General features: G+C 43.5%; 2 protein-coding genes across 2 annotated transcripts; one reads left to right on the top strand and one right to left on the bottom strand.

The window, feature by feature from the left end:
- Positions 1–5,009: 5,009 nt before the first annotated feature.
- Positions 5,010–13,935, top strand: rnf208 (ring finger protein 208). The gene is made up of 2 exons (XM_069673528.1): positions 5,010–5,815; positions 11,756–13,935. Exon 2 carries the CDS (start codon positions 12,800–12,802, stop codon positions 13,574–13,576), a length of 777 nt encoding a protein of 258 aa, XP_069529629.1. The 5' UTR covers positions 5,010–5,815; positions 11,756–12,799; the 3' UTR covers positions 13,577–13,935.
- Positions 13,936–15,140: 1,205 nt separating this feature from the next.
- Positions 15,141–19,297, bottom strand: LOC138602266 (uro-adherence factor A). The gene is made up of 6 exons (XM_069673711.1): positions 18,689–19,297; positions 16,535–16,687; positions 16,234–16,393; positions 16,021–16,100; positions 15,812–15,909; positions 15,141–15,517 (listed from the first exon to the last, which is right to left on the bottom strand). Exons 1-6 carry the CDS (start codon positions 19,232–19,234, stop codon positions 15,430–15,432), a joined length of 1,125 nt encoding a protein of 374 aa, XP_069529812.1. The 5' UTR covers positions 19,235–19,297; the 3' UTR covers positions 15,141–15,429.
- Positions 19,298–20,127: the final 830 nt, after the last annotated feature.

Raw genomic sequence — 20,127 nt, 5'->3', positions numbered from 1 at the left:
AGGAACTCCAATCCATATTTAAGGGACAGGGTTTTATATGAATGTAAATTATGACCCACAATCCTTTAAAAGTATCACGCTCGTAACCTGTTAATATTGTGCATAAATATTCATTAATCTATCCATTCATACACAGCTGTAGGTCTTCCTGTGTGAATTTCCTGCTGTGTTTTTACTGTGCGATTGTTTGCGTAAGAAGAGAGGGTATGAGTGGCTATAGAACAGCAGATGAAAGGAGCTGCAGTGAAGAGTGCACTTGCTGCTCATAGAAGTGGAAATATAGTATTTAATTTCCAGCCACTCATATTTATTCTTGTGCACTTGATAAAATAATCAAAACGCTTTTAGCTGTTGCTGTAAAATGTGTCAAATTCGATCATGATTACTGTCCATTATGATTCAATGTAACTTCTTTTCATTCAACACTGGGCCTATAAAGGCATTTTGCAGTTTGCACGTAGTAACAAGAAAGTGATTTCTTAATTTAATGAGTTTATTTCAAGATGCTGCCTTTATATAAAAACAGACGACGATTTGTAAAGTCCATGTAATTACAGTATTTGCTACCTCATTCTACCTAAGCCTTGTTTCGTAATGTGTGCTCAAAGTCCATGGGAGCTGTCGCTTCTTAAAACTCTGCACATTACTCTATGTTGTTTTAGGTGTTAATGAATGCAAACATCTCAGGGACACGTGGTTTTGAATCACACACAGCTCCGTCTGACTCTTCGCTTCCCCCTGGTGGTGCAATGTTGTTCCTGCAGAAAATGTACGACTGGTTTGATGTTTATTTTAATGCATTGAACTGTTAAAAATCTGCTCTTACTGGGATATCTGATATAGTAATTATGTTTTATCTTCTTGGCAATAAATGCTACTTGACAAATATCACTTTAATGATCATTTTTTATCAATTTACCGTAAGTCATTCCCATTATGACACATGCATTTTCTGGCTCTTATCACTAAGTCTGTGGTTAATGTACACTGAGCACTCATGCAGGCCTTGAATACGTGCTCTGCTGCTGAATCATTTATGGTCACTGCCTTGGACTTGCAAGCTTTGTTCTTTGCAGTTTTATCTCTTTTTATACCTGATTAATCCCCCACATGCTTCATATTACTTCATATCAGCTGTAATCACTTGTCTGGCAGTGATTCTGCTGGCCTGTGTGGTGACTGAATGTACCAAACCACAGTCAAAGGTCACCATGGAGGCTTGTCTCACTCTCAGACATTCTTTCAGCGCTGCAACCCAAAAGCCATCTGTCAGCCGCTTTTACCCACAGTGATGAGTAATGAAGAGACGGGACGTGTTTTGAATTCTTAGAAAACTGCAAACAGATGAGTTGATTGTGATAAACAGCCTATATAAAAGCTTTGTCTTTTTCTTATGTACTTTTTTTTCTTTGTTAACCCGGGGTGCAGCCTGAGCAGTCAGTCTTCACCAAGACTGAGAAAATGGTTGAGCCGTCTTACTTCACAGGAGTCACAATCGTCATTTTAACGTGAATATTTTCTCATAAAAATGTGACCTTTTGAGCACATGAGGGCCTGTATATACAGCATTTTGATATTTTTATTTGCTGTCGTGTCCTATAATACTTTAGACAAACAGAACACCCATCACAGTGTCATATCTATATCCCAAAAGTTACCGAAATATCTCTCTGACATGGTCCCATCAAATAATACAACACAATAATAACTATTGTATTGGAGTTCATGAATCTATTCTGTTCAAAGGAGAGCACTTTGCTCATTAATCTTACTTCTGTTTATTATTAAAAGCACGCAGAACAAGATACAAAGCAGCCCCCTTGTGGCACAAGAGCCACATTACACAAGACGAGGTACATCATAAAACTGCAGTGGAAGCTTTTTAGGCCGCAGGTAGTGGAACTTTTATGTTACGTAACAGACATTACTCCTCAGGTTACTAGCACGGTGAAAAGTGTATTCAGTGCAAAAATGTAGCTTTGGCTCACAACAACGTTTTTGCACTCGGCACAAGTTGCAGAGCCCATTCACGAGCAAGTGTGCATGCAGTTGTAATAGACTGGTAGTAATGAAGGTAGGGCCCTCTCTAGCATGTGACAGGTCTCATTGCCCCAGCAGCGACAGAAATACAGGTCTTTAGTTCCTTACAAATCCCTCTGAACTTCACTTGACCTGTTACGACATCAATGTGAAAATTCTTATGGGAGAAAACAACTCAAAAGACCTTGACTCACTCCCTACAAGTTTATGGTCCAATGAATTCACGACTGCGAACCTCCCACACACAGTTTTGTAATGCTTTGGTCCTCTGACGTTTGAAAAAAAAAAATGTACAACAGTTTGCTGGGTTTTTGGTTCTTAAACAAACATCATAGTTTTTTTTTGCAATCAAAATGTTATTGTTATTGAACAAAACATACAAAATAAAGACAGGCGTGACTATGAAATATATAACATGGTGAAAGAATGATGGTGTTGGCATACTTTCAGTAAATATACATACAATGGGCCCATGAAATAAGAATGCTACTAACAATCAACAATTCTAACTGCTACAAGTGCTTTCCATATCTCTTACTTTTAAAACCTGACCTTTGCCCTATTTGTACCCCTATGTATTGAAGTAAGTATGTATTGAATCGCAATATCAAAATATTGATTAAAGCTGATTTTTTAATTCTAATTAGGTTAGAGATTTGTGAATTTAGCAAGCATGAAACTTTTGATGACTTTTTGAGTATTTTACTTCAATAAAAATTGACAAAGGATGTTTCGAACTTTACATTTGGATGTTGTCTGGATGTTGTCTCCAAGTCCTTGTAATCAATCAAACTACCCATAGGCCTAATTAAACACAGGAAACTCTGTTTCTTACTAATAAAACAACATTGTAATAACTTTTTTGCCCTTTACCTTAGTTACAGCTCTGTGAAGAGACATTTAAGCAACCTAGAAATATTCCAAAACCACAACTTGCATATTTTGTATTTCACAAGTGGAAATAGAAAACAGGAAGTTGTGGTTTAACAAGCAGCCAAGTTAACTTCAGTTTTTAGCTAATGACTGTCAACAGCTAGCTTAGCCCTGGCTCTCCAGAGGCTACGGGTTCACCCACCCTCCAACTTAGGACTTCACCAGGTGATTCACGACATCTAATTAACACAATTTTAGACATATCAAGAGCATATGCCTTTCTTCTGGTTGCTCTGGAAAGTTAGCCGCCACTGAGATGAAACCGTCTCGAAGTCTCCTTCAAACTCCTGGTAAGACGAGAAAGTTAACACAACCCCACAAACTATAGTGAAGTAACTGAATTTAAATGTACAGTGACCTTTTTACTTACCCTATTTAGCTAAAACACGCTTAATACAAGCATTAAGTTAAATGTTTAGAATTAAAATCCAGGCTAAATAACCAACTATAGAGATATAAATGCGTATTTGTATACGGTATTTATCAGTAGCTTAATTATACTGTCTGGAAGGCTACAAAAACATTTTATACTGTCAATGTGTTTTCGGCCTACTAAAGGTCCTATTGGCAATTATTATTATCTATTTATGCACCAGCTGACTGTTATGAGCTTTAGTTTTTATACATAACGTAACAGTGCTGGAATTATCCTCTTAAAAATACACCATGACTATTGTGCATAAACCATTTATGAAACGTTTAAAGGGTATAGCCTTCTGCTAATAAATGCTAATTACTGGGGCTTAAAGTAAAGTACAGCATTGTCCTAATCCCTTATAGAAGGCTGCTTGTGACAAAAAATAAAACAAATATTTTAATATGGTAATATGTAACTAATTACTGGCCAGAACTGGTTATGACTTTTAAATGTAATTGAGAAATGTATTGTCATTGGCTTTAACAACATGATTTTGAGCTATCATCCACAGCTTGTGGGCTAAAAGGGTACAGAGTAGCCTTTAAAGCTAGTATACTGTTGTACAGTATATGGGTAATACCAAGTAACCTGGGTTTCAGGAACTAATTTCATCACGTTGAGCAATACTGCAAATCATTCTTGAACGTCTGATTTCGCAGAAGTGTTATAAAAAAGCAAGCTTATTCAGTTGCAGCAACAATTTCAAAACTAGTTCAAACAGGAGATATTCGGCGTCCAGATAATCTGCTACGCTGTGTGACGTTTTGCTCATTTCATTATGCATTTGACATCCCCATTATGTAAGCACAACCCTCTTACATTGATAGAAAATCACATCATGCTCTTCTCCTCTTTGATCTGAGGATTATTCATCGGTCAGCGCGAAAGGGCTTGTGCAGACACAAAACTTATTAAAATCCTCGTTATGCAACGTCGCTGCATGTGCAGCATCAAATCTGTGGATGCTGCTTTCAAGTTTCTGTGTGAATTTATAGAAACTCAGCGGTGTCAAGTTTAGCATTGAGGTGTCCTTGTTTTTAGAGGATTCAAAGTCTGAGAGAGGGATGAATACAAACGACACCTCTCTGCTGTGTTGTTGTGGAGGATGTGCTGGTATAGAGCCATTTCTGCAGACATGAATGAGATCAATGTGTTGAGATGATGGATCTGTTTTTCCAAAGCTTCCAGTCTGATAAGGAGTTAATTTTTGAGTGATGTTATGCTTTGCTTTGCCTTCTCAGATGTGCTGCACCGACTAGATTAGATCTATGTGCACCAGCTTCCTGTATTTCCTGTGTGCCTGGTAAGTGTACTTAACCATATGTGTGTGTGTGTGTGTGTGTTAATATTTCATTTAAAGTGTGATTCATGGCTTTCAGTGCAAAGTCTTCATATCCCAGACGGCTGCGTGCTGATGTTTGTACATAAATGTGCACGTGTGTGTGTGTGTGTGTGTGAGAGAGAGAGAGAGAGTGGATGTGTGTGTGTGCATATGTGTATTTAGGTGGGGGGGTGGGGTGGCTAACATTGTCAGCGTTCCTCATTGGCTGAAATATTTTCTCTGGCAGCTAGAAAACGTGATCCTGCCTGCAGAGGCACTGCAGTGTGTGCTGCAGCGAGAGAGCAGTGAGAGAGAAAGAGAAGGAGTGTGTGTGAAAGAGAGAGAGAGAAAGAGAGAGAGAGGAGGGGGTGGGCAGACAAAACAAGCTTCATGCATAAGGAGGGAGCCAGAGGCACAGAGACAGAGAGGGAGAGTGTGTGTAAGTGTGCATGTATGTGTGAAAACACTGCGCATGTGTGACTGCCAGGCGCACTGACTGGAGCAGACGGAGAAGGAGAAAGAGGAGTAATGATCGGCAGCTGAGACAAGAGGAGAGATAGCAAGCAGAGGAGAGGGGAAGAAGGAGACGTGTGGTATTACCTGAAGAATAGATGAGAGAAAAGGAAGGAAGAGAAGGGGACGTACACGCACAGTAACACAGCACAGAATAAGCTTAATATTTGACAAGGCTCGGGAAGAGTGATGGAGAGAGAGAGACCAGAGGGAGACGCTCAGCCACGGCTCGGAGGAGAAGGAGTAAGGGTGGGAGAGTGAAGGGCAGAGGTACCAGAGAGAAGAGGAACGAGGGATGCGGAGCTCGACGGAAGCAGCCCGAGACATGACGCATCCACCTTGCAACAGCTTCCTCCATCTTACATCTCCTCCATGTTTTCCTCCCGCCGCTGCTGCGCGTCGTCAGTCCTGTTAGAATCCAATGGACAGGAGCGAGCATCCTCCCTGTGCTGAGACATCGCAGGAACAAAGAGACTGAGCGGCTCGGGCGAATCTTCACAGGGCGACATCAACAACGTCGACGGCAACAACTGGAACGGGAGCGAGGAGGAGAGAAAGAACTGGAACAAGACGAGTGCGCAGGCAGACAGGTGAGGATGAGAAAAGGCTTAGAGATGATACAGAGGATTTTCTGTGTCTTAATCTGCATGTTTTGCACCTGCATGTGTCTCATCTGTGAGGTGTGTCTCTCCTGTGTGGGTTTGATGCTCTTTTCTTTATTGCTCTCTTTGTGCGAGCATAAAAAAAGACAGAGGTGGTCTTCTGCTTTGTTACGTTAAGCTGGGATTTACATGGTTGTTGCATCATGGCCGTCCATTTTGCAGACGCACACACAGGCACACACCGATGCATGAATGGAGACACACATATGTGAAACACCTGCACACATAATCATCTGCATTGCCCACAAAGGAAGGTTAGAATCTGTGAATAGACCGTGATGATGTGTGAGTTTGGGTGTAGATGGTATCTTCAGGGTGTCATGTCTCCAGCGGTTATGACATTTCACAGACCTCTGCACAGACAGACAGCGGGGAGGCAGGAGGAGGAGGAGGAGGAGGAAGGGGTGATAGGGACAGGGCAGGAACTGCCTGTTCTGTAGCTGTCAGCAGCACTAAGGCATCTCCATATTGGCCATACATTGGCGCTGCAGTGAGAGTGCTGGGCACACCATGCTGCGATTGCATAACTGCTCCTCACCCCTCCCGCACGCTAAAGCTGCTCCATCTCGCACGGTCCAAATATTTTGGCCACCTCGCCCTCTATCTCACAGGCGATGTCACCTTTGAATCTGAGCTCAGGCGACATCAACAAAGCTTCCACCTGAAAAACTCCGAGTGCTGAAACAGGCTCCTTAAAACGAAAAAATCAATCCGCCCCATCAATCAAACCCGTGTTGTTATTGAAGAGCTGGACATTCGCTGAACCTTCCCCTCATAAATCTTCCACGAGGTCCGTGTCAGACGGGCCGAGGATGGTTATCGCTTTTATTTTTCTGCCTGCGTGTGTGTGCAGCTCTGCCATGTTGCTGCGAGAGTAACACAGGCGAGAACAAAGAGCACTTGGCTGTAATGAATTGCGAGGCAAAATGGCCGATGTGTGCCATGAATGACAGCAGGCTGAATTATTAAAAACAACACCTCCGCACATACTCACTGAGCACTTGCTGCCCATGCTGCAACACAAACATGAGACAGCAGCCTATGGAAATACTGCATGTCATCGCGTCTTGATGGATTGACTGAAGATTTAAGAGAATCAGGGGAAATATCTAGATGTACTTAAGCCTGGCATCAACGTGCTGTTTACTACATGTGCTTTAAGCAAAGGCCCACAGAAAGAGAAAGAAAGATCAGACAAAAATACAGTATTTGCTTTTGAATTTTTTCATATTATAGCTTGAACAACAAACATTTAAAACAAGCAAAACAAGAAGAAGCATCGCTCATCAGCATTCATACTTCTCATCTTGTCCTATGTGCCATAGATGCTAATCCTCCTGCATTTGAATCATTAACAATGTGTCTCTAAAGTGCTTCCCTGAGTGAAGCTGCAGCAGCCAACATACAGTCAATCTCTGGATTTGTCCTCAGATCACGCAAAGGTCACAACACGTTATGCAATCAAAACACACCATAATATCCCACACAGGTCCGAGGAGGGACGAGGCGATGCTTTTTTACCAGCCGAGGCATGAATGTGGATACACATCTCAACATAGCTGGCATACCTTACATACTGTCGGTATGTGGTATAGGGGCACAGAGACCGGACCGTCTGTTCTGTGCATGCCTACAGAATGCTCACATAGATAGATAGATAGATGCATGAGATGGATAGATAAAGAGAGACAGGTTTCCATTGAGAGAAAGGAGAGAAGGAGACAGGCTGATGCAGGGTTTCTATGACTCATTCAGAACATGGTGCCCTTCCTGCTCTTCGATCTGCACAGGTGGAATCAATCCAGCGAGATCGTGGAGATCCTGGAACGTGTGTGTGAGTGAGAAGGAACATAGTGGGAGTGTGAGGGGATGGGAATGTTTTCCTCTCTCTTCAGGTGTGTGTGTGTGTGTGTCTGTGTAATCGTTTAGAGATAAATCTAGCATGACAGATAGCGTACACATTTAAAAATACTCCTTTTAGCCTCATATCTGTCTGTTATCTGTTTGTTTGCACGTCCGCTGGAATGTAAAGGGTGGTGCCGAGTACGTGTTGGGGAGTCGTCCGAGGGTGAGAATGTTCTGGATGTGTGTGTGTGTGTGTGTGAGACTTTATACCGTGTTTGCAGCTCAGTGTGTGTTTTAATGGTATGAGGAATTTGCTGCTGAGACAGACTCCTCTGACATCCCTGCGGTCAGCCCTCCTCTTCCTCCTCTTGCTTGTGATGACGAGGTCAAATGCCCGCCATGATTTCATTAGTGTAATAATTCCTCTGCAGGGAGAAGAGCTATGTATACACACACACACACACACACAGTCAATGTCAGGACTGTGTGAGAGCCGCAGCACTGTGTTAATATGGTGGCTGGGTCGGAGAGATGAGCTCCTTACATAACATGAGAGGGCTCCGTCGATTAGGAGGAGGCTGCGCCAAAGCTGTCCCGTCAGCAGGCAGCCTGCATCACTTATCAGCCCTTTTCATAGTCCTGTCACCAAATTAGAGGTAATTTTAGCTGCTTCGTCTCCCCCAGTCTCAAAGGCTCCTCATGCAGAGTGGCTACTTTATCAACTTGACCCCTGAGGGGACCAGGCAGACACGTTTACTCAGGCTGTTTATATCCACTCAATGGTTCTAGACGTATATCTGTGAGAAGTGGAGCTGGTTATGTGAGTTTCAAACAGCAGTGCAACTGATAATTTAGGCCAACCTAAATCTGATAACGATGTGTAGGCTGACCAGTACACCAACACAAGAATATCTGCTGCCAATAATGTTGGCTAAACAAACACAGAACTTTGCCAAACTAAAAACAATATAACAAATTAATTATTTGAACTATTAGGAATCTGAGCAGTAAATAAATAAGCATGAGTAAGAGTTCTCATGTCACACATGTATTTTAATTTGGTATCTAGTATGGTTATATTGTGTGTTGTAGAGATATTTGCCCACACCAGTGCAATAAAGTATATATATGACTGTTTTTGATATCATTGTTTTCAAGGCCCGGTTCAGTACACTGAATCCTAACCCTTAAAACAAGCTGAGCTAACATTAGCAGCAGCCCAGCTTGCGGGGCCCCCTGACATCCTGTGCTCGCTGAACAGCAACATGAAACTGATACTGATCACATGAAACAGTTAGTCAGAAGTGAAAAAAAGCCTTAAAGTGATCATCTGGAAGATTTTCATTTAAATATATATTGTCACTATCTATCGCCGAATGAGATAACACAATGATTGAGCCAATAGCCCACTGGTAAAATGGACTGTACTCATATTGCGCTTCTTCCAACCACTAGTCTTCACATTCCCCCTTTAAGACTCACGTTCACACACTGATGGCAAAGGCCTAAGTGTCAATCTCCAATCAGATCTATGTCCATCCATACCCGATGGCTATGTCACCGGGAACAGGTTCAGTGTCTTGCCCAAGGTCACTTCGACATGTGACTGTAGCAGTCAGGGATCGAACTGCCAACCTTCCAATTGAGAGACGACCGTTTCTCCCACTGAGCCACAGCCGCCCCTTTGCAGTGATGAAAGCCTTTGCATTTGCAGTATTACAGACTGGGTGTCTGTGGCGACTTTTGCAGAAAAAATCACAAGCGGCGCCCAGTTAGTGATGCATTTTCCATCAGCCAGCAGTGGTTGGTCTGCCAGAGAGGGTAGGCGGAGCTAAGCGGCTGCTTGTCCGGTCTCTGCAAGTGTTGCGAGTAAACAGTAATCTACTATGGCTGAACAAACAAAGAAAAGATGAATGACTACAGATACAACTTCAACAATAAGTGAAAATCCAAAGAAAAAGAAACAAATTCGACACTCAGATGAAGGCAAACAGTCTAAAGAGGAAAGCGACCGTCAGCGAGGAAAATCAAGAGCTGTATCTGAGGCATCTTCGATACCGATATCAGTTTTGCAACAACTCGAGTGTATCGTTTTCACAAAGACGAAGATAATGATTCGAAGGAGCCAATTAGTTGCTAAATGTGTTTTGAATTTCTGGGAAGAGTTTTATGAAATATAAGAAACACAAGGAAATACAAAGAAACAACTTTGTATTGAATATAAATGTGATTTTTATTTTTGCCACTTAATGATTCATATAGGAAAAAGGTCGTCTATTCTTTATCTCACAGGCTGAGAGACTTCTCTCATAAATATCTTCAAGAGGCACCAAGCATCACCCCCTAAGTATATCACTATCATCGTGTTTGGATGAAAATAACATGGCGTTTTATTTTTGTTGCAAACAGACATCTTTATCAAAGGTGTGTGAATGCATTCTGTGTTTGAGAGAGGATGACAAAGAGGCTATTTTGGGAGGAGTGTTGCAGCACTGCGGTGCTGGAGGAGCACATTTGGTGAGATTGTGAGTGATTCTAGCTAACAGCTCTGCGTGTGTGTGAGTGTGCGGTGAACAAACATATCAACAGATTAATCGACAAGGGATGAAGGGCGAGAAGCAAACGTCTGCCTGCTTGCAGAATATGGCTCGCTGCGTCACGTGAGAGTGGTGGGCTAAAGCACTTCTGCCTGTTAGGTACATCTCTCTTATTCGGTGTGAATCTTCAGCAGGGGTCGGGGGCAGGAAACCACTAAGACGTGCATAGATAAACAAACCATAAATAGAAACCAAGGCCAGCGCTGCTCTCGCTCTTCTCTCTTTCAATCTTTTTCTCTCTCTCTCTCTTCATCGCCATGTAGGTCACCTCCTCTGCTCAGTTTTTTTCCTCCTCCAGTGAATCATCACTGTTGACAGCCGTGCACAGAATGAAAGATGCGTCATCCTCCTCCTCTGCTGGTTGGCAGCTATTGTACTGGTCAAACTGAACGATTTTTATTCATGCACTTGTTCTTTTTTCATAAACCCACACACGCAGTATGACACAGACACCTTCATGCAGATTGTACACCGGGTCCTACGCATGTTTCGGTCTAACTGACGCAACTGACGAGATGAGGGCTGGCAGGAAGCAGGAAACATGACAAAAGCAGGGCCGCAACATGTGTCACAATCACCTGCTCAGACCAGACAGTGTGGCAGGAGTTGGATTTCATTACTTGTCTGTTACAATGACTATATTTGTGCATCTTACAGCACTGTTTACCTTATACAACTGCTACACAACACAATGTGAAAGGTCTTTACATGTGGATGTTTTGGGTGTAGGATTTTCACACTGCTGACAACAATTGTCGATGTCAGATCAAATGTATCTTCACTACATTGAATTTAAGTTTTGCTTATGCATGACAGAAAAAAGGATGTTAAGAATAAACACATCTAAACACTGGTAAAGAGATTAAACATATATGATATCAATCATACAAGTAGTGGCCACATTATTAGGTTCACTTCCAAAACAAACAACTCTATAGAGCACACATAAAGCACACCGCCAAAGACGACTAGGTGTGCTGCGTTTGTGATTCTAACCTCTAAATACATCACATATCCACATAATCTTCTGACTTTGTAGTGCACTTATTATGTTCAGTTAAAAGGCGTGCTATCTCTGCCGTGCCAAAGAGCATGTGCCAACATGATAATTATCTCTCTCTTTAAAGAGACGCACCTGAGCAGAGGCCAAGCTGCAAAGGGAAATGGGACAAAAGGTTTCTGTGATCCGTCATGGCAACCTCCTTCAGCATTAAATATAAAGAAACAGATACAGGCTTTTAAAAGTTTCAAACCAATCATGCACAAGTACAAGCTTTGAAGGAGTGTGCCAAAGTATTATCACGGTCGACATATTTCTGTGAAGAGCTGACCCTGTATTCTCCACGTGTGTACATTCAGTATAAAATGTAATGCGTTATAGGAGCGATGACTCATGTATTTACACATCTCTCTACTGTTTCCACAGGTACATGGACCAAAGGAATCCTGAGTCTGAGTCACTGAAAAGGGGAGACAAGCACAGAGGCATCCTCCAGACTGTTATCACATCTGCTCTTTTGGGAGGACTGTCTGAAAGTTAAATCCCAAACCTTCACTCCCACCTCTGAGGAATTCAGGAGCCTTGGAGTTTGAAGGAGTCACAAAAACAGCTTTCCCGGAGCATTTTAGGACGCCTCCTCAAAGGAAAGGACCTCCTCCGTCCTCCTTTCTTATCAACAAGCCACACAGACCCAGGGTCACCTGACCAACCTGGACCAAGAGCAGAGAGAAAGACTGGAGGTTATTCTTTCTTTCTTAACACACCCGCGGCCAAAAACAGGAAGTGAAGCGGTTAAGCTAGAAACACACGCAAGGGCTAGTTTGAGAAGGCAAGAGTTTCCGTGGCAGGCTACAGGATATAGTTTCAGACAATACCTCTTGGACCTTCGTGAACTGCCTGAACTCAATACCCCACCCCCACACCCTTCTGTGAATGCAGAAATCAACCAACGTGTACTGTATGTATATATGTGAGCATCTGTGTGCATATGAGATTATTTATTGGTGTTATCACTGAGTGAGAACAAATCTTTGTGCTAAAGTTATACCCGTCCTTGCGTGTAAAAACAAATTTCTGCAAATAAGCTTCAGAGACAGCACAGGATCATCAGCATACGTGAGTAGAAGCAACAAAAAGCTACCTTTAAGTAGTCAACACTGGTCGGATACGGTAAGCTGGACTGTTAAATCATCTGTACATATCAGCAGTGACAGAATAAGAGCTGCAGGTTGTGGTGCTCTGGCTGAGCTCCTCTATCTGTCTTCCCCTCATAAAGACTCAGGCTGACAGTAGCACCACCCAGAGGGGAATCTGAGGGAAACATGGAGGAAACCATCCGTCCCCATGTCCCCTCTAATGGCTGACTTTAAAAAAAGAGAATAATTTATCCCCCTTGCCCAGAATTAGGCAGGGTCGTCCAGTGCTGATTTGAGCCACAGCCCCTCTCTCTCACCTCCAAAAACTGTGCGAATGTCCTGCCTCAGGCGTCAGCCCGTCACCATCCCCATGGACACCGTCAAGATCATCCAGTCGGAGAAGTTCCCCAGAGAGTGCCCTGTGCCCGTCACCCAGCCGCGCTATGCCCCGCCCCCCAGAGTGGCGTGGGACGGCGGAGGTGAGGGCGAAATCATCGTCAACCAGGCGTGCAGCGACCTGACCCTGGAGATTACAGGGTCTCCCCGGGCGATGGTGTCCTCCCCCGTCCCCGTGACGCGCAGGGAGCAGAGCTTCCTGGCGCAGCGCAAAACCAGTGCCAACGAGATCTGCTACCACCAGTTCCACTACAAGATGGAAGACGTCATCGTCAATCAGTACGTGCTGCGCTCCTCCTCCACCTCCTCCTCCACTTCCTCCTCCTCCTCGTCGGGACCCGTCATGCCCTGTGAGCCCCTGGATTGTCCCACCTGCGGTCACACCTACAACTTTGCCGGCAAGCGTCCGCGGATCCTCTCCTGCCTGCACTCGGTGTGCGAGGAGTGCCTGCAGATCCTCTACGAGTCCTGTCCCAAGTACAAGTTCATCTCCTGCCCCACGTGCCGGCGCGAGACGGTGCTGTTCACTGACTATGGCCTGGCTGCTCTGGCCATCAACACCAGCATCCTGAGCCGTTTGCCCTCTGACCCCAACGGGCCTGTGCAGTGGGGCGGGGACGCCGACCGCAGCTGCTACCAGACTGTGCGCCAATACTGCCAGTCAGCCTGCACCTGCCAGATCGCCAACCCCTTGTCCTCCTGTGGCATCATGTAGACAAGGGGGGGGCACTGCAGGCATGACTCGACGCTGCCCCCCCCAACACTCTTTTCGTCTATAAGCTCGACCCTTTCTGCCAAACTCTCCCCCCTCACACACACATACAGTGAATCAATCCCTCCACAGATGTTATCTCTATATATTTAATAGCACAGACGGATGCTGTGTGGGACTAATGGATGCCGGTGGTTCGATAAATAGTAAATAAATGTATTTTATGTATGGACTGGAATCCTATTCACCCTCTCTCGTTTGGTTGGACGTGTTTGTCATTGACATCTCTTTACATGGGAATGCCAGGGGAGGTCTATCCCCCCAACCTAGGTGAATAAAGATTAAATAAAAGATTAAAGTAACTCTGTGTGCTTGTTTTCTGTCGAGCTGCAGAAAGGACTCAGCCGCAGAATCTGGTTCCAAAGAAGGAAATGGGGATAATAAGGGATTATTATAATAACAATAACTTTATTGATCCCCAAAGGGAAATTCACTTGTCTGGCATCTCATCTACCATTTACTGAAGAATTAAACAGTCTGATGGCTGTGGGTACAAAGGATCTATATCTCTCTATTGTTTCTTTGGTCCATCAAGGTGTTATGAAGTGGATGATCCGTGTTGTTTAGAATGGCCTCGACCTTCTTCACATGATTGAAATCTCCTGATATTATTAGAAGTGCCTTGTGATGTTGAGTCTGTATCCTGGCAACTATTTCATGGAGAACTTCACATTGAACTCCAGCAGCTGCCTTGGGTGGGATGTACACCAGCATTGTTATGATATGACTGAATTCTCCTGGTACACAGCACGGTCGCACACCAACTGCCAATAATTCAATATCTGGACAACACATCTTCTCCTTGACAGCAACAAGGGCTCATTAGAACCAATAAAAACACATTAACTTTGCCACTTATGTACTCCAATATTTCTATATTTAAAGTTAGAATCTGGAAGATTTTCATTTAAATAAATGTCTGTTAAGTCACTATCGATTGCCGCATGAGGGAATACAATGGCGATTGAGCCTATGGCCCACTGATTTGCAGTTTATAGTATTATTACGGCCTGGGCGTCTGTGGCCACATTCACAGAAAAAAAACACAAGTAGCGCCCGGTTAGTGACGTGTTTTCCATCAGCCAGCAGTGGTTGGTCTGCCAGAGAGGGTAGGCGGAGCTAAGTGGCGGAGTGTTGCGAGTAAACAGTAATCTACAATGGCTGAACAAACAAAAGAAAAGATCGATGACTACAGATACAACTTCAAAAATACGTGAAAATCCAAAGAAAAAGAAACAAACTCGACGCTCAGATTACAACAATGAAATTGCCTTTTATCACCACAAGGTGCCGCCAAAGAGAACTAAACAGAACTTTGAGGTTATCACTTTAACGTTGTGTTATTAGAAAGCATAAGGTATGCAGTTATCAGATTGTACCTGTTTATTGTTCTTCATTTGTTGACATTCAGCGAGTATTTGATGGATGTGATTTTTCTCATGTTGCACAAAAACACAAAGACAAATTCATTTTTCTGAAAATGATTTATATTTACATTATATTCATGTTATGGTGAAATATACTGTGGAGTGCACTCGAGTATTCTTTATACATTCGGCAGCTTTTATAGGGAAGCATTTGTTCCCCTTTACAATGTTATAGAGAATCAGTATAAATAATAAAAGCAAGTATACAGCAGACAATAAATATACATGGCAGATTGCTACATCACATGGGCTGAATAGGAAGTCATTTTGAAGCAGTGGCAGAGCTCAGCCTTTTATTAGAAAGCTTTCTCCTCTTCAGAGCTGAAACTAAAACGTCCAAACACGCAGACAGACGCACTGTGGGGCTTTTCACGCCGGCAGAGTTCTCCTGCCCCTCCTGAACAGCTGGCTCAGGCGTCGTCGGGCCGAGTTTCTCTCAGATGGCTGCATCTGTTGGCTGCAGATAAAAAATTCATCAGCTCGAGCTGAGGCAAGACAAAAGCTGGAAGCGGTATGTAAGCCGAGTTTGGTGAAACAGGGACAAAATGTTCGAGAGGAAAGAGAAGCGCTGACTGAAGATGAACTCCCAGCGAAGCCTGTGCATGCACTGTGCATTAGCTCCGGACCACTGCGTCGGTGTGGCCGGCTGCCATGTTGGAGCCGCACACACATCTCCTCAGAGCATCATGCATCACAGGAGATTGATATTACTGCCCTCTTACAGCTTACAGTTATAAATGTAATGCCTCACCCTGTTGGATCTCCCACAGCAGACTCCTCTCTTCTCAAAGAGGCTAATTTTAACCTCCAGTTCTTGTGGGTAACATTAGCGTCCTCTTTTCTTGACTCCTGAAAAAAGACCGTTAAAGATTTGCGAGTCTAAAATAAAAGATTATGAGAAAAATACAAATAAGGTCACATATTTCTATTAAAACTGTGTTGCATTTGAGAGTATTCTACCTGCTTTTTATGGACTTCCTCTTCCTCCTGCTCGCCATCTGTACTCAAATGCTGCCCTCTGCAGTCTGTAGCCATCTTGCCTGTGCCAAGAAAACACACAAATATATAACAACAATACACACAACAGCTTGTGCATCAATGACCAAATTGAATATACAAAACAAGATCGCCAAAAGGTGCAAAAGGGAAGCAAACAGGTGGACTGTGACCCACTTAAATGCAGCATTGCAATAGATGTGTCTGAAGCCGATCTCTGCCGAAAATGCCTCCGCTGCTGGGGCCTAGCCTCGAAGCTTTTTGTATTTTCAAGCCTTCGACAAAAATCGAGCTCCTCCTCTGCAGCTTTGAAGTCGCCCCGACAGGTGTCCACAGCCTGAAAGAGAGCCAAGCGAAGGGGAGGACGATGCAGTTTAATCTAAATGAACCCTCAGGCTTATGAACGAGTGCGTGAAAGTGTGACAACTTTATACTTTATTGCAAAGGTGTGATACATGAATGCGTTCACCTGGCTCACCTCCATGTCTTGATGTTCCCGCAGGGCGTCCATCTCCTTCTGTAATGCTCGGCTGTGCATCTGCTGACGGGCGATTTCCTCCAACATTTGGCACACCTGCTCCAAGTAGCAGAGACCGGGGCTCAGAGCGCTCCCCTCCTCCTCATGCAGGACCTGCACAGATCATTAAGTGAGGAAAGTGTTGATTGTAGGATCAACATAAAAGTTCAATTTGTTCTTCACAAGTGCTCTGCAAATGTTTGAGAAATACTGCTGAAATTGTTGTTGACATTATCCAGTTGCGCTTACAGGCCTGGCTCTATGAAACAATGTTGGTCATCATATGTTTATTACTTTTCAGTTCATCATACTGTCTCCAAATGTCCAGAAGCAGTGGAAAAATTTCACGTTATGTCAAAACCTTTAAAGTAATTATCTCGAAGATTTTCATGTAAATAAATGTCTGTTAAGTCACTATCTATCGAACACAACACAATGGTGATTGAGCCTATGGCCCACTGACGAAAGCCTTGCACTTGCAGTATATAGTTTATTACAGACTGGGTGTCTGTGGCAACATTCGCTGAAAAAATCACAAGCAGCGCCCAGTTAGTGACGCGTTTTCCATCAGCCAGCAGTGGTTGGTCTGCCAGAGAGGGTAGGCGGAGCTAAGCGGCTGCTTTTCCAGTTTCTGCAAGTGTTGCGAGTAAACAGTAATCTACTATGGCTGAACAAACAAAGAAAAGATCGATGACTACAGATACAACTTCAACAAGAAGTGAAAATCCAAAGAAAAAGAAACAAATTCGACGCTCAGATGAAGGCAAACAGTCTGAAAAGGAAAGCGACCGTCAGTGAGGAAAATCAAGAGTTACAACCGTAACAAAGGGAGCCAAACGTTGACGTCTGGTTATCTGGGGCGTGTGCCACCAAAGAGAACGAAACTGAGAACTTCGAGATTATCACTTTAAAGATGTCCGATTCATAAGTATATGTGGAAGATAAAATGTAAAAGATAAGCAATATACCAATACAATATCAACATTGGTAACACTTAATATTAATGTAACTATATTGCGTGTTAGCATGCATATAATTGGCATGTTGGCACATTTAGGTCACTGTAAAGCAATTTAAATGCTTTCTTCTTCAAAGGCGAGGCCATAAATTAAGACTCATCACTCAACCTGAGCCAGCATATTAGGAATGTAACTCATGTACTTCCTTATTTACTATCAATCAAAAGTAATTGAGAGGTTTAACGAGGGAAAACTCTTAGTTCATGCTCTAGTAGTTGTACATTATGGGCATGCAGAATAAGGCATTAATAGGGGCTTTGTAATGAGTAATAAAGAACCAATAAGCGTCTAATTCATGTTAATAAGAAGCTAGTAAATGGTTAATATATGTACATTAATATAAAGTGTCTTAATCTTATACTTATAGATCCTTTATGGCGGGGTTGATAATTGCCTTTAAACCCTGGACTTAACACAGTAATTAAGTAATTAACACACACACCCAAAGATTACTGTAATAATGAAATACAACTAGTACAGTTAATCCATTCCTCTGAGAGCTGCCAGCATGACCTGTTTTCACCCTGAGCATGCACACACATGAAGAATGTGAACACAAACACTTCTTCTGTCTTCTTTTGCATGTCGTTCAAACTTTCAAACTAAGTCTAATTTCTCTCTGCAGCCTGGTTAAAGACGCGTCTCTCACTTTCATCCAGAGTTCAACACACCGCTGAACTTCCCCCCACACGTCTCCATCCATTCCTGTCATACCTGTGGGCGTAAAGTCACCTGGGCAGACTGGTTTACGATCCCTCGCACCACAGACGGCCCGGTGACGACTTTTGAGCATGAAAGAGACACTGTAATGACATGCCTCTCCTACTTTAAACGTGAGAGCAGAGTTGTGTTGCAACCCTTTAACTACGGTAAAAGTAGACGCCTCGTTGCACTGGTGGAACTTTCTTTCAGGTTTTTCCTTTTACGTTTACGAGCCCGGGCTGTGCAAGACCACACATGTTACTGTGAAACTTATGTAATGCTGGAAGTGGTCCCAAACACGCACAAACAGGAATCACTCAGATGTTTGTGTCTCCTCTGCTAAATCCCTAAATATTTGAATAAGGTTTGGTTTGTGATGGAAACAGCATCTCACCTTTGGTCTTGTCTGCGTGCCACAAATCATAGACATGGGCCGTCTGCACATTTCTGACATCTGCCTTGCGGGTACTGATGACCTTTGACCCCTCACTACCTCTGATGTGTGCCGTTTCGGCCGCCGCCTGAGCACCTCATCCACTGTAGGGGTCCCTGAGTTTTCTTGAAGACATTTAGAGTCCGTCCTCTGTAGTGCTTGCTCCAGCTTTTGGTGTAAGGCGATGGAGCTCTCCCGAGGCCCGCTGGGAGACAGGTGAGGCGATGAAGACGCGGACGACAAGAGCAAAGGAGAGGAGAGCACGGGAGACTGAGATATTGATGCGTCTATTTCTGCGTAATCAGTCGAGACGGAGCAGGATGTCGCAGGAAAAGACGTCTCAGAGCTGGCCGTCTCCACTCCAGAGTCCACAGATTCTGAGCGCAGGTTTGAGGACGGTGTAGGAGAGTCTTCATCGTTAAGTCCCAGCCATTCTGAGTCCATACTCCGTCCCCCTTCAGTCACCCAGGCCTCCATGAGATTCCCAAAACTCCTGTAGAGATTCATCCTCACCTCTGCCTCTGAGCTACCACAAGAAAATGAAGCAGTTTAGACGTCCCACACAGTCATTAGCTGAGGTAAACTCGCTGCATAGAATTCAAAACATCCTTCTGATCCGCCTCTGATCCTTCACCCCGCCTCTCTGCAGCATCTGCCCTGTCACAGCGCAGAGCTGCATGTTGATACCCGCCGCTTCCTGTCACTGAATACTGGGAAAGTGTGACTCATGTGGGGGGTTAGTAGAAATGCTGGAATTTGACTCACACCTGTTTGAAATTCAAGACACAACAAGACATGGTCACATTGCATTACAGACAGTACTAAGAATTGAAAACACATAACAAACTTAGGTAATAAAGTGCTTTCCAGGCACAAAGGGGCTGCAGAGAGATTAAAAACAGAGGACTGCTGATTGGTAAAATCACATTAAAGATAAAGCAACAAGTCTGAGTCTGAGAGGTGCAGTATGAATGAGTGTAAGAAAGGTGACACAATATGTCCTCAATGTCATACCGATATTGTGAGATTGTGAAAAGAGGAAGTGTAAGAAGAACCTGAAACAATAAACGCTCTTTCGTCATTTCAACAACATTTATCTGCGAGTGCAGGAATGTGGAGAATGAACGTCCCTGTCCCGTCTGCTGATTTGATCTACATTCCCCAGGTGATCAGTGACAAAACAGGTCACCTGATTAAACAGAAAAGCATGCTCACAATCCTGGAAAACAAAAGTATTTGGAGTCAGTCTGCTCACAGTCACGTCTGTTGTTGTCCTGAAGACTTAGAGGCCTTGTAGGGCCTCTAGTTTTATTTGCTAACAAAACAACCGCATAGAAACTACACGTTTTGCTCATTATTTACAGAGAGAGCAAAAGAACATACATTGTTTACATGAGTAG

This window comes from Semicossyphus pulcher, unplaced genomic scaffold (genome assembly GCF_022749685.1).
Source record: "Semicossyphus pulcher isolate SPU_LCO1_2020_fin unplaced genomic scaffold, fSemPul1.0.p SCAF_22, whole genome shotgun sequence".
Taxonomy (NCBI): domain Eukaryota; kingdom Metazoa; phylum Chordata; class Actinopteri; order Labriformes; family Labridae; genus Semicossyphus; species Semicossyphus pulcher.
Note: the sequence above shows the minus strand (reverse complement) of the source record. Positions and strands in the feature narration are given on the sequence as shown.

What these genes read in the sequence shown, in the direction of transcription:
- rnf208 (XM_069673528.1), top strand. Translation starts at nt 12,800, where the DNA reads ATGTCCTGCCTCAGGCGTCAGCCCGTCACCATCCCCATGGACACCGTC.
- LOC138602266 (XM_069673711.1), bottom strand. Translation starts at nt 19,234, where the DNA reads ATGAATCTCTACAGGAGTTTTGGGAATCTCATGGAGGCCTGGGTGACT. An exon ending in GCACGCAGACAAGACCAAAG is followed by an intron (nt 16,688 to 18,688) that starts GTGAGATGCTGT and finishes TGATCTGTGCAG; the next exon opens with GTCCTGCATGAGGAGGAGGG. An exon ending in GGGAACATCAAGACATGGAG is followed by an intron (nt 16,394 to 16,534) that starts GTGAGCCAGGTG and finishes GCTCTCTTTCAG; the next exon opens with GCTGTGGACACCTGTCGGGG.